At 34.2% G+C, this 14,459-nt stretch overlaps 1 protein-coding gene across 1 annotated transcript; it reads left to right on the forward strand.

The window, feature by feature from the left end:
- Positions 1-92: 92 nt before the first annotated feature.
- LOC105447857 (spatacsin) lies at positions 93-9,786 on the forward strand. The gene is made up of 23 exons (XM_011686091.1): positions 93-160; positions 1,684-2,595; positions 2,723-2,889; positions 2,966-3,322; positions 3,409-4,215; positions 4,398-4,570; positions 4,638-4,915; positions 4,989-5,159; positions 5,239-5,454; positions 5,561-5,752; positions 5,818-5,937; positions 6,024-6,198; positions 6,311-6,534; positions 6,635-6,795; positions 6,865-7,183; positions 7,261-7,429; positions 7,539-7,895; positions 7,966-8,130; positions 8,212-8,360; positions 8,443-8,550; positions 8,634-8,930; positions 9,009-9,328; positions 9,413-9,786. Exons 2-23 carry the CDS (start codon positions 2,314-2,316, stop codon positions 9,612-9,614), a joined length of 5,409 nt encoding a protein of 1,802 aa, XP_011684393.1. The 5' UTR covers positions 93-160; positions 1,684-2,313; the 3' UTR covers positions 9,615-9,786.
- The last annotated feature ends 4,673 nt before the right edge of the window (positions 9,787-14,459 follow it).

The following is a 14,459-nucleotide window of genomic DNA, read 5'->3' on the forward strand; positions in this document are numbered from 1 at the left end:
AACTTAACTTTTTACTAGGTACTCAAAACAAGTCTGGCGTACCTGAGTTTTCTTCGAACGTTAGTAGTGTAAATATAATGGGAATGCTATGACAAATGCGTAAAGGAATGTATCAGAAACGTGATGTCCTATTTACGATAGAATTCTCGACAGATCAAACGTGAGCATTTTAGTAAAATAATCGGTTTCTGAAAAAGAAACTAACTCTTTCGGAAACTTTTTTCTGAAATTGTAGATAAATTTTGTTGCACAAAATTATTTGAATTCAAGCAATATTTAATATATGAAATAATAGGGTATAGTAAATATGCAGTATAATACTCGCCTGCGACTTTTTTGTAGTTTAATAAATTTAAATATTTTCGATAATAAGTTTCGTTTAATAAGTTTAAATATTTTCGAGCATCGAGTGGTACACGATATAGTTGTATTTATATTATAGTGTATATTTTAAAGAAATGTTTGATTTGAATTTTATTCTACATAAAAAGAATTTAAAAAGCATAAATTTTGAATCACAAACTATTTTCTTTGCTATAATTTAAATTATATAAGAAACTAATTTTTTTTTAGTATAAACTTTAAATCACAAACTATTCTCTATTATAATTTAAATTATAAAGAAATTAATTTTTGTTTTTAATTAATTAAAGCAGAGAATCTTCTGTTATAATTTAAATTACATAATTAGGTTAAAAAATATTTTAACGATACTTAATTTGTAGTAAATAATGAGCGCTCGTGGCGCAGAGAGCTGCGTGGCAGCCTACCGTGCCGAAGATCCAGATTCAAACCCATCTCAATTATCGATTTTAATTATCGATCCGGAAGCGATCGCCACCTGTCGAAAGGCAAGGCAAAAATCACCAAGAGTATCTCTGCCAAAATATCTGCATATCATAGACTTATAAAATAGACTGCACGCTCCCATTGAAAACGTGAAAGCAACATCAGTGAGAGAACAAATAGGAGGTTAGATGTTTTCATAGTTCAATTGTTGCAACAATTGATTGTATGCACGTTGCTGCAGCAATTGAACAAAAAAAGCACTTAACATCCTATTGCCTTCTCTCACTGATGTTGCTTTTACATTTTTAATGGGAGCGTGGAATTTCTTATAAGTCTATGCTGCATATAAAGAAGGAAAAAAATGAGCGGTCCTTAAAAAGGACCTCATGTCTGACATAGAGCTGAAATAAAGCCTATTGTCTGACGCAGGGCTGAAACAAGTCTACTGTCTGGCGCAGGCTTGAACAAAGCCTAGTGTCTAACAGGGGATGAGACTGCCATATAGTGATCTACTCTTAGCGAGAGTCACAGAGGAACTTTCTAGATTTAAGTGACGCTGGGCCTCTCGTAGAACCATCTGCATAACGACTACTACTAATTTGTAAATTATAACATTAATGAGCATGCGCAGGGCTTTACATAGCCATAAATTATCATTTTCCTAATTACCGACATCAAAAAATTTTAAAATTATATTTTTTTAAAAAACAATACTTGAGTGGGAATTTCTGTTCAGAAAATGTTCTACACTCAAAATAAACAAATTTACAAAAATTCAGAAAAATCGAAGATGAGAACGTTATACTGCATATTTACCAAATGCGATATAAAATTCCTAACAATTAATTAACAATATTGTCACTAATGTTGCTATATTCTACGTCTGTCTAATAGGAATCGTGTAGTTGTGAGATATATAACTATATCTACGTCAGCTGATTGCCGGTGATTTTACCGATTGCTGGTTAAATTGCTGCTGTCAGAGAGGCACAAATTGACAGTAGTGCTGCATTCCATAAACAACAAAATGTGACCGAAGTATGATTCATATCCCACATAAAAATACATAACTCGTGTAAATAAATAATTATTGTGATCGTTTGAGAGTGTGAATGTAATATGTATCAGTGACTGTACTCCAGTTGTTGTAGTTGTTGCTTTTATTTAACCTAACCTATCTATTGTACTGCGAATTTATCTCGTGTAACTAAGATCTACATAATTTTATAATATCTGCTCTTACAAAAAATTTATATACCTAAAAGGGAAACAAAATTGATACGTGCACCAACTGATAACGCAACGTAAATTAATCAGATGTGATTTAACAATACAGTATACAATACAGTAATCTACAAAGAACGTGTTTTTAGAAATTGCGTATATCATGGAAAATATAAAAATGTCCTAATTTTCCAGTATGATCTTTCAATATGCACTAGACAACATTTATAATTGTATGAATAAGATATCAGTGCGTTAATAAATTAATGTGAAAATTACGTTGTATATCAATATCGTAAAATGTCTGAGAAAAAGACGGTCGGTGGTATTCCTGTGGAATGTCTAACTGGAGAAGCGGCTGCGATTTGGTCCGGCTGGCGTACGCTGGGAGACAGAGAGCTTGTGAGAGAAGCATCTGCCAAGGGAACTCACATAAAACTAGCTCATAAGTGCCTTGCATACAGAAGAAATTGTTCTGTAGAGCAAGCATGTATATATTTCAACAAAGAAGTGGAAAATTGGGTCAACGAGTTGTTAAACAAGAAACAGGTTTACAGAGCTTCACATATTTTAAATAACATGGTATGTCATATATATTATATATTAATATAATTAATTATATATTTTTCCCAGGATAGAATCTAATTATAAAGTTCTAAGTTACGACTAAAAAGAAATAATATATTTATACAGATGAATCTTTTTACAGGGAAAGGATCCCGTGGAACATATTTTTGCTGTTTCTGTAAAGAGCAAGGAACCTCTTTTAAGGGATTACTTGTGTGAATATATGATAAACGTTGACGGATTCAAAAGTGAACATGTCGCAGCATGGAATATTATCAAGTCGATTAAACAGCATGAAGAAAAATGCAAGTAAGTTTGCGAAAATAAAAAATACACATCTCATGATAAGAAAAAAATACATTAATAAATTATCTTTTTATTTTAGAATTCAAAATGGATTAAGTTCTTGTATATGTATAGACGATATAATGAAACTAACACCGAATATCGAGCAAGCGTTACGCACTGAGTTATATTTTTCTTTGAACGACCCAGAGATTTTGGGAAATGTGTCAAATAGTACTCTGTGGGATTATTTATTATGCAATAATAAAATTGAGGCACTAAAGGTATGGATTGATGCAAGATATAATCCAGACGCACCACAGACCTCAGATGAAATGGATCATCATTTAAAGTCTCTGTTTGCGAATTTAACTATTACATCCGATATGATTGACAACATAGATTCTTCACATGCTAGTGATCTCGTAAAGCATCTAACTAAAAATCATTTATGTAGGTACGTACAGTGGCTATTTGACGTGTGTACATATATCTGTATCTTCTTTGTTGATATAATAATAAAGTCCGAATTTATTATTTCAGATACGGCATTTATACAACGCAAGAAAAAAACGATTTGAAATTGACATTAAATCGTTCGTTTGGCTGTGGTATTACACTGGAAGAACTTGGCGCGATATTATCCTCACCTTTCTGCAACATCGATAAAACGGAATTTTTGCAAAGCGTCGATCAACAACTGTGCCTTACACACTGCTCGCAAAACTGTCATACTCAGGAAGACAATCTAAAATTGAAAAGATTATATAACGTTTTAACCGATATGTGCAGCGCTCGAGATAATTACGAAGAGGCGTTCCAACGCGGAATTGTAGAATCGATCGACTACATCTCGGACGATTTTAATGCCTATCTGAAGACAAATTATTTAGTAAGCTTGGCATTAATATTTTTGCAATTGTGGCAAACGCGGGACGCGCTGCGCGACGAGGCGAGCTCTTCAGAGAGGAATACGCTAATGAGAGATATATTTACGAACAAGACTGTCCTAAAAATCGACACGCGTGTCATTTCCCAAGAAGTTCTGCAGTCTACGCTTACGCATCTGCCGATGTTGCAAAGTATCATCGAAGATCAAAGCGAAAAAGACGATATTACAGTATACGACTTATTGGACGGCTATAGAAATTTGAATTCGAAGCAGTTATTCAAGTGGCGCTTCAAGAATGAGCCTCTGCCTACTTTCACGAGCGAGAATCTGATTAAGAAATACGGGTACCAAGAAACGCTGACGTACGGCTATTATCTGAAAGAAGGCAGGCCGAATATGGCTGTGCACAGCTTGACGCATGCACAAGCGAAATTACTCGGAAATGTATCCTCTCACAGGTTCGTATACTCATGTCTTGTATAAGTTAGCGAAACAAAATGACCTCACAAAATGAGCAACAAATAAATATATTAGTTAAAATTGATTCTGCTCATTTTGTTCCGCTGACTTATGAGTCTCGTTATATATTCGCAACATTAATTTTCACTTTGCCGTCATTAATAATGAATAATAATTTTAGGAAATTCAAAGCGGCCTTATATGCGCACGTTCTCGCTTTGAGAAATTTAGATAAGTCTGATATCGTATGTAGCTGTATCGCGTTCATCGAGTTGCTGAAAATCGACTCGAGTAATTTACAATTACACGTTACTGTGGCAAAATACGTACAAGAGCAGCTAAATATCTCCATAGGTAATCTGGCTTTTGTAATAATATTGTGGGAAAACATGTTTTAAAAACGGTATTATTTGTTGTACAGGGAACCTATTGGAAAATGTAGTGTATAAGAACCAAACTGATTTAAAGTCTGTGATATCGTATCTAGAACAGAGCTTCCAAAAATATTTAGCGGATAAAACTTTCGAGTGCGACAGCGCGCAATTTGTCGAAGCGTTGAAAATATGGGACATTACCGTACGCTTCGCACGCGTTCATAATTGTGCGCTGCCCGACATATTGCCGAGATATTTAGCAGATCATGACTTGTGGTTCGAATTCGTTGCAGTCGGTCATATATTCGCTTATCCCACAAATCAGGTACGTTTCGACGCGATAGCGCTGAATCAAAATAGAGCTTGTAGAAATAAAACTCGAATTAATCACATGGCAGATGCTGGAAAACGCCAAATTGTTCAATAACGCGAGCGTACGGGAGCATCTGTTGACGTGTTTAAGCAACGATAAACTCAGCAAATCTCAACCAAGCAACGAGCAGAAGGCGAAATTCCATGACGCAAGGCAATCATCGTCGAGGCAGCGCAAAGTTGGAGCGAAAGAAAATGTAGGGATTATTACTGTTAATAATTTTTTCTTGTTAATAATTTTAATTCCTGTACACATAAACATATGTCATTCTCCAGGAATCTCCAGTGTCTACTTCAGCCACATCGGAAACTGAGATAGATGCAAGTAATACCAAAGATATTTTAAACAGTTGCACCTCACCTTCTTCGGATGATAACTTATGGTTAACTATACTAAACTGTCATCAAAGTCAAGATCCACCGGGAGCATTAATTAATGCGTCTCGCTCAACTTTAAGACCTATATTGACTGTCTTAGCTACGTGTTACGAGGTAATATTTTATTCCGATTGATATAATATTAGTTAACTAATAAACTAATTAACTTTCTCGATTTTTCATTTTAAAAATCTACGATTTAAAAATCTCATGTTTATAGCCGTCCTCTGTAGCGGCATTTTGCTATTGTTGGATGGTAATATCGTCAAGAAGAGAGGATATACTTCTTGATTACACGGAATGTCTAGAACAACAGATATGGCCCTCCGACAAAGTGTCGGAATTACTGAGCAGAATGGTTCAGTGCGGTTACATCAACACAGTTAATCGAGCTTACAAAATTTTCATGCCTGTAAGTTTAATTGACCTATTGACGGCCGAAGAATTTTCGTTGTAATTGATACTAATGTCTTGCAGGATAGTATCTTGAATTCATTCTTTGAGTTTCTGACGCAAGCGGTCAGTAACGGCGAATTCAAGGAGAATCAACGGCATTTAGTAGAGTTTAAATTACAATGTTCCTCGCTGAAATGCAATGTACGTTATACAGAAGTATAATGAAACAATCTCGCTATTATTATATTAGCTAGCTCACATAGCTTCAATGGTCTTATCTTTTTTAGAAAATTATGGATTGGGACAGCGTCCATTTTACGTATTTGAAAAACTTATATTGGGTTGCAGTTGTTGCAATCCGATGTATTGTTACGGCACTCGGTTACGGCTTTCAAAGTACAGCATTACGAATGAAGTTTCTCGAGGTGTTAATAAAGAATAATTTTTCTGCAGATTTACCAGGTAAAATGCCTGAATATATGTGTGCACAATTTTTTTATATTAATCTGTCCTTATTAAATACAGTTATTTGTAATCATCAATAATTTGTAAAAATTGTTGTTGCATATTGCAGTTGCAGTACCGGATTTTCAACGCTTGTTGGATATAACAAAAATTCTGCAGAAAACCGACGTGGCATTAAATTTCAGAAATGCTACTCTAATCGATAATACATATAATTTCGACGAAGAGATTGAAAGATGCGTTAACGAGCTAACGGCAATCGAGAATTACAGCACTGCCTTGGAGTTAGCATGCTGCGCCGGATTAAATTCATCCGAGATAATATTAGCACAAGTAATGTCTCACGAAATTTATCGAGAAGTCAAATACCCTCTTTATATTACTACTCTTTATACAACTATACTATTTTCTATAAATATAACATTATTTTCAGTCTCGAAATACTTTTAAACAATCTATAAACGAAGATGGTCAAATAAATTCTGCCTTCTGGATGCAATGTGCACAGGATTTTAACAAATACAATGTTCCGCCTCAAGTAGCAGTTGAATTTTTTGTCGAACATGCTGAGAAAGTCATATCGCATAAAGAACGGTAAATATCTTGTATAACGCTAACTCTATAAATAATTATACTATAAATACTCAATTATTCTTTTTCTAGATACGAAGTTTTAAAATTGGCTTATGAGACATTGAAAAATACCGAAATCGAGCAACAAACTATCGATACTCTGGAAATGGCAATGTGGAAATCATGTATATTAGCTGAACCCGAAAATATAGAGTTCGACTACAATGACTGTATTTTCAATAAATTAAAAACAGAATTACTATCTGGTTTGGATACGTTACAAATCGCTTGCTCCTTGACAGATGAGAATGAGGAAAAAGCTGCGAAAATTCTAATAAATAAATTAATTGATCTGGGAAAATTGGATACAGCCTTACGAATAAGCGCAATTTTCAATTACAATCACAAAGTAAATAGTAATATTCTTTTATCCTGAGATTTGCGGGTATACTATTAAATTTAAGAGCATTTTTTATTCTTTTATAGGATCTGCGAATACTGATGTTGTGTTTAAGTTTAGCAGAGGGTGAAATTTCACCAGCGGACTTGACTTCGCAGCAAAGGAGTCTTTTGGAGGAAAGGAATCAGAACAAGCAACAAAAATATGGAATTTTACGTAATCGCGGTTTGCAAAAATTTTCATCAACGTCATCCTGTACGTCCCGCTATTTTTTCCAAAACATTGATAAATAATTTCTACATACTTCGTCTACCTAAAAACACTTTTTGATCTTTTTATATTTCAATATATTTCATTTTTACAGTAAACACAATTTCGTCGATAGGAGAACCTAGCAAAACAAACGATGTGACAATCAGCAATCTCCAGATGGAGTGTATTTCAACCTTAGAAAAATTATCGGAAATTCTCACGCACGGAAATGAGATCTGTTTTAGAATTGTTTCGTGTTATAAACTTGCTATGTGCCTAGGGAAGACATATCAATCGCTGTTGATGCTAAAAGATCCGATTAAATTCCTGCAGGAGATTGTAGAAAGCAATATTGAAAACAAATTTGAGACTGCTAACGATATAATAATGTCTTACAAAATTAAGACGGAAAATGTGGCAACATTCTTGACTGAAAGCATTGCAATGCACATAAATCGTGCCATAGAAGGTAATTGTGAGAAAATTCTTAGTTTTTGATTCGAATAATTATCTGAATATTAAAAATAATATCTCAACAGACGGTCAGGAAGATTTGATTTTTATATGGGGCTATTCTCTGAATTCGCATTTTCATTTAATAATGGAGCTTTGCAGCGATATCTCGTTATTGGGCTTAAAATTGTTGAAGACAGCGCAATCATTGCTGGAAAGATACGTCAGTACTCACGATGAAAAGAAAAATGGTAATTCACGCGCGTAATTCCTTAAATATATTACATTATTTTTAATATGATAAATATATATTTCTGTTTATTGCGTTACAGTGTCGGGATTGAAAACAATAGTGGAATTATTAATAAGATCGCACGACTGTTTCACGGCTTCCTGTAACATGGAGGGAATAGCCTCGGTATTACGAAAATGTCAGAGCCTCGCGAATATGTTACAAATTTTAAAACATTGGGCGCTACTGGTACGTTTATTATCTTATTTAATCAATTATTGTTGTTTCCAAAATAATATAATTTATTTAAATTTTCACCTCATACTATTAGGTACGTCTTGTAACCGGTGTTGGTCGATTTACCGAAATGAATTACATATTCCAAATCTTGAAAGAAAACGATCAGTTTGAGTCTTTGTTGGGGCAGGGCTTGGACAAGGTATCTTTGCTTGTACAGTATTAAATATAGACGTGTAATTTTTTCGCTTTTTATCGAAAAGCATTTTCGTTTCAATTGCGCAGGTTCCGGGTCTAAAAATGGCACTGCTGGAGTTCTTGAAGCGCCAATGTCCAGAAGACAAGGAGCTGTTTACTCTAGTGGCGCTTCATTTCCGCTTGTATTACGAAATCGCACTCATGTGGGAAGACGAGGCGAAGGAAGTAATTGCAAAAATAATATCTGACATATTGAAAGAGATCGGAAGAGGCTTAACTGCAGGTATCCCGGTAGAAATAAAGTTGACCCGAAACGATAATGTCCAGAAACAGTTGCAACTGGCTGTAACTAACTACACTCATGCTACTCAATATTATTTACAGGTAAGAGAAATGAGATTAGAAAGTGCGTATGCACTATCACAAGTATTGTCATAAAAAAATAATGCATTTTACTTCCAGGATAAGAAACTGAATCTCGCTAACCGATGCTCGCATCAAGCCCAACTGGTCGCGCTTCAAATTTCTCTATTGAACGCAGTACCGCAAAATCAGCAAGCAGTATGTCTGCTGAATTTGAAAAGCGACGAGTTGGAGAGAATATTATCTCACGTCTTGAACTTCTCCCAAGCTCTCATCGTTATTCGCGCTTATAATTATCACGCGGATTGGGTTAATCTTATTTATCATCATTGTATTCTCAAAGGAGAGGCGAGATATCTCAAAGAATTCATGACAGTTAACAATCTTACGCCTATGATTGTACAAGATTGTGCGCGCAGGTAAATTTAATATGCGATTTATGTGAATATGTGCGTATCTTATTTAAATTTTATATTTAAATGATTTTTTGATGTTATATCTAGATACAGACTGGAAAAGAGTATCAATCATTCTATGACAGACAACATGAAAACTCTAATATCTGAACTATCAGACGTCGAATGTAAATACATGTTAGCTAGTCAGCTTGGCTTTAAGAATATCGTGGAGGAAATGCTCAATGATCCTATAGTGGGTTCCTACTTAAAAGACACGATTTGGAAAAAAGGATACACCGCTTCGTGATGCAACTCGCAATTCAATGGAATTCGACATTATCGCCTGATAAGGGACACCACAGATCTAAATGTTGCGACAAATTGTCATAAAACTCATTTACACAAACAATACAAATTTATACTTTTGTCAACATTTTATCATTTATATAGCAATAATTATCAATAAACAGTATTTTTTATATCATAGTACTTATTTAATGAGCCTATGACATTTAATGAACCTGATAGCAAAGTAATTTTGTTAGCTTTCTTTTGTTGGATTAATGAAAGCTAGCTTAATAAAAGCAAATTAATATTTCTTAAAAATATTTTTTCTTAAAAATATTTTCTTAAAAATATTTGTTTAAATTGTATATTACATGATAAATCGTACCATACATTGATACCCTTGGCTTTACCATTGTATATATCCCGTGCGGTAGATGTATAGTTCGGTTATTTTATCGATTTAGAGGTTGCTCGAGCCGGGGGTAGGTAAAAGGCACGAAAGAAGCATGCGTCGGTAATACGATTCTTTACATTCGTGATTCTCGTCTATCCTTCGTGCCCTTTAACATTAACAGATAACGAGGCGTACATTTATCTATCGTCTATATCTTTCGAAGGCAATTTATCTGTCGTCGCTATTACATTTTTAACTGGGCTACATTGTAATAAAAGATAAAATCGCATTAGTGGCAACTGTAATACTGCCTGTTCAGCAAGATTCGAAAGAATGATAAATACTGTCTGCCCACATGCTATCACGATATGATAAATGTACTGATCACGTAGATATGGTACGATCATATCTTATATTGATAACGCATTATTGCAAGTATTGGTGTAATGTGAACTGAATATTTTTTTATGAAATGTATTACATTAATAAAAATTGCTGAGAATTTTATTTAAAAAAATCATATACTGAGAGTTAATTAAAAAAATTGTAAGCTAAATTAATTAAAAAATATGTAAGAATTTTTTTACTTTTGGTTATTATTAAGGATATAAGAATTAATTGACTGATCTTTTTTATATAACAGAAAGCTATTACAGTGATTAAATATTTATCATTGCGAAGAACGGTATAAAACGAAAAAGATCGTCGAAAAATAATTTTGCGTGATTATTTTAGTCACGTGGAGAATGACCCAATTTATCATTTTAAGATCTGCTATATTTTACGTTGGTGAATCTAAATACTGGCTCTATGTATAAACGCAAATTTTTGAGGTTTATTACTAACATTTAGCATTTTTAATGAGTCGGCTTATTTAAAAGCAAAAACCACATGTTTATAAATAAGAATAGCATAAAATAAAAATGCGAAGAATTCTTTGCATTTTTATAGAGCACGCGTGCGTAAAATTTTCTTTCTTATTTGATATATAAATGTTCCAGTACAGCCTGCACGCTCTTCTATTTCGTTGCACACTACCTTTTCAGGAATCAAAAGGTACAATGCCTAAAGAATTCGAAATTCCCTTTTGATATAGAACACGTATTCAAAAGAAATTTCTTCTTCGATATGCACTACTATTCGCTTCTATGTTGCTACTGTTTGCGAAAAAGCCTCGCAAGTGAATATATATGCAAACAAAAAGGCAGAAAAATATTTCCGCCCGAACCGATTTCGCGTATTTAATATTAGAGTAATAAAACTTGATTATTAGAATAAGGTATTATAACTCAACATTGAGCAACATTTAATTTAATAATTAATATTTAATTTTATAAAACCTTTATTTTTATTTTTAATTAATACTTAATTTAATAATTTAATAAAACCTTTTTTCTTTATATCATCTGCATGGAAAATTATTTTATATATTAACGATCAATATTAATTCGCGACGCGAGGTACAAAATATTAAAATCAATGTAACAATGCATAAATCTCTACTCATGTCATAAATCAAGTGCGATTCTTGCAAGCATTAGGTATTTACTACGCATGCCGCATAATTTATACTTTCCAGCTACACTATGTATCAAACTACCATTTTATATTAAAATTTTTAATAATATTTTATTATATAAAATGATGGATAATATGTAAAGTGCAGGAAAAGCGTTGCTAAGAAAGATAGAGCGATTGTAAAATTAATCGAAAATCAGCACTCATTAATTCATAACGACCCTCGATGTTTATCGATGCATATCTTCCACTGCAATCACACAATAATACTCAAAAATGACAGAAAAAGCTTCTCTGCATCTTCTAACTTTTGATTGCACTAATATACTCGCAAAATCCGCGGGCTTGCGATTTCAACGTAATAATTTAACGATTCACGTATTTACGGCTAACAAATATTTATTGCAGAGCAAAATATACGGATCGAGAGTTAAAGTTTTACAAACATGTCCATTGCACTTAACATTTTACTTGACACACTCGCGACGTGAAATTTACAATCTACTTTGTGAAATTATTTAAAAATTTGCCAATATTTATAGCTAATAAGATGGAAAGTGTGAATATTTTTAATAGCAACCCGTCGCGATGAAATTATGTAATCATAAAATGAAGTTTAAAGCATATTTATAAGCGAACAAAACTTGTAATTTATTATCACATGTTATAAATTTAATTTGTTATTTCACAATATCTTCGCTATTGAATATTGTTTCGCCTCGCAACGCCCATGCGAAACTCAATTTCGCGATATCTCTGTGAAAATTGTCTTCGCAATATTGTTGCGAAGATTACTTCGCCTTGCATACAAAGATCAATTTCGCAATCCCTTTGCGAATATCGTTCAACGGAAACAGTAATATCATATTACATAAAACGAAAAAGTCGGATTATTAAAATCGTAACCGTAGTTTCAAAATGTAAAATAATTGTAAATTAACTACAAATTAAAATTTTTTTACATTGTCACAAAATTCTTACGACTCGCGCATTTAGTTTAATAAAATTTATGTTATTTACTGAATCTTGAGCATAAAAATATAAGTAGAAAATGGAATATAAAAAATTGCAACTTCTGCAAATTTAATTTTATAAAATTCATAATTTTTCTGTACGCAATGCGAATGTAAAAAAAATAAAACCAAAAAGTAAACAGAAAAACTTTATTTAAAAATAAAAAGATCTGACTTATCCCTCACTCGACGTTTCATACACAAAAATCTACATCTACATGCCAAAATCTACAAAAAAAATTGAATCGCACTGATTTCAAATATCGATTTTAAGTAAAAACCATATACCCTAAACCCTAAATTCTACTCACCATCCACCATCGCCGGCCATGTTTCACGACCTACAACAGAAAAGAATACCAAATAAGTTTGAGATAAACTTAGTTTAATAAAGAGACATAAAGTTTCTCTCTAATAAGGTCCTTCGGGACAAGAGACAGAAGGAAAAATACATAACAATGCGTCTCCGCATATCCGAAAAAGGTAATCTTGTTAAGCCACAAATCTTCATTCTTATATCATAAGATAAATCCGTATATATTGCGCTTGTGTATCTTATTAGAGATTCAGCGCACGAACGCGATCTATGCCGCGCATAAAGGGAGGTATTCTACACGGGAGAATTTACGTGTAACGTCTTGTCCCGTGTACACCTCTCTCCGTTCCGTTCTCCCGGAGTAAAAGCCGCTCACCGCGCATATAATTTCGGTATATTTATGGGATTAACGGGCTTCCTGCGCGCACTCCTCGGGTGTGTGCGCGATACCCGTAGAGATGGGTTTCCGATAGATCGATTAGACCAGCTGGCCATAGGCACGCGCTGCTAAGCCGCTTACGTCGGCCCCGAAAACTTTTGCGCTTTTTTGGAAATTCGCGGAGCGCGTCCCATAATCCGACAGGCGCTGGCATTAACGGTAATTTCGAGGGAATGGAGTGATAATTGATTTCGAAGGGGGAATCGACCAAAAGACGGACGCACGCGTGTAAAATACCCGCGCGGCTGCGCCGCGTGTCTCTCTCTCTCTCTCTCTCTCTCTCTCTCTCTGTCTCTCTCTCTCTCACTCACTCTGCCGCGCGGAGTTCCCGGTACGAGATTACGTCTCTCGTGTGAATCCTTTTGCATTGTCCTTGCTGCAGTGCGGAAAGGTAGAATAATATCGGATCCGGTAATACCGGATCAAACCGGCTATCCGCTTATTTTCCGCGATTTTTAACGCATTATAATAAATTACTACATTAAAAGAGGAGTAACTTGTTTGAGCGTAATCAAGTATTAGCTATCGGATTTTACTCTCGCTTTGTCGTGTCTTTTCTCTCGTGAAAATAGATGGTTTAATCTGCGTATATCGGCTTTTCCTCTACGCGTTATAAAAAAAAATAAAATAAAATGTTCGTGTCAAAAATTCCATTAAGATATGCAATTTAAAAATAAATGCTAATCTCGCTTAACAATGTCGCACAACTAAAATCTAACATTTAATTCTATTTAGCGTTAGATGCGAATATGAGATACCCGCGTGAAAATTTTATTATTAAAGTGTATGCAATTTAAAAATAAATGCTAATCACTTAATAATATCACGACTAAAATCTATTTAATTCTATTTAGCGCTAGATACGATGCGAATGTGAAATACTTGCGCCTTAATGTGACATAAGACAATCCAGTTATCGGCTCGTTAATTGAATATTAAAATCTGATATGAAGTTAATAGCGTGCAATTACGGAAGTGCCTTCAGTCGCGGCATAATTATAATGAAGCTCTCTTTTGTAACAACAATTACGCCAAATACGGGGCTTTGTGTTCCGGCGAAACAGTTTCCGGGATAGTTTCAGCAACAGGCTATTCTTCCGCGGCTACTGTTGACGCGACGACGAAAAAGACGGACGCGTCTTAGATACTCGGACGGGAGGGGGGCTGTCTCTTATACACATCTC

Source organism: Wasmannia auropunctata, unplaced genomic scaffold (genome assembly GCF_000956235.1).
Source record: "Wasmannia auropunctata unplaced genomic scaffold, wasmannia.A_1.0 LD336090.1, whole genome shotgun sequence".
In the NCBI taxonomy this organism is placed as follows: Eukaryota; Metazoa; Arthropoda; class Insecta; order Hymenoptera; family Formicidae; genus Wasmannia; species Wasmannia auropunctata.

Excerpts from the sequence above, each read along its gene's own strand:
- LOC105447857 (XM_011686091.1), top strand. The coding sequence starts at position 2,314 with ATGTCTGAGAAAAAGACGGTCGGTGGTATTCCTGTGGAATGTCTAACT. Across the intron at positions 2,596-2,722 it reads CACATATTTTAAATAACATG|GGAAAGGATCCCGTGGAACA; the intron begins GTATGTCATATA and ends ATCTTTTTACAG. Across the intron at positions 4,571-4,637 it reads GCAGCTAAATATCTCCATAG|GGAACCTATTGGAAAATGTA; the intron begins GTAATCTGGCTT and ends TTTGTTGTACAG.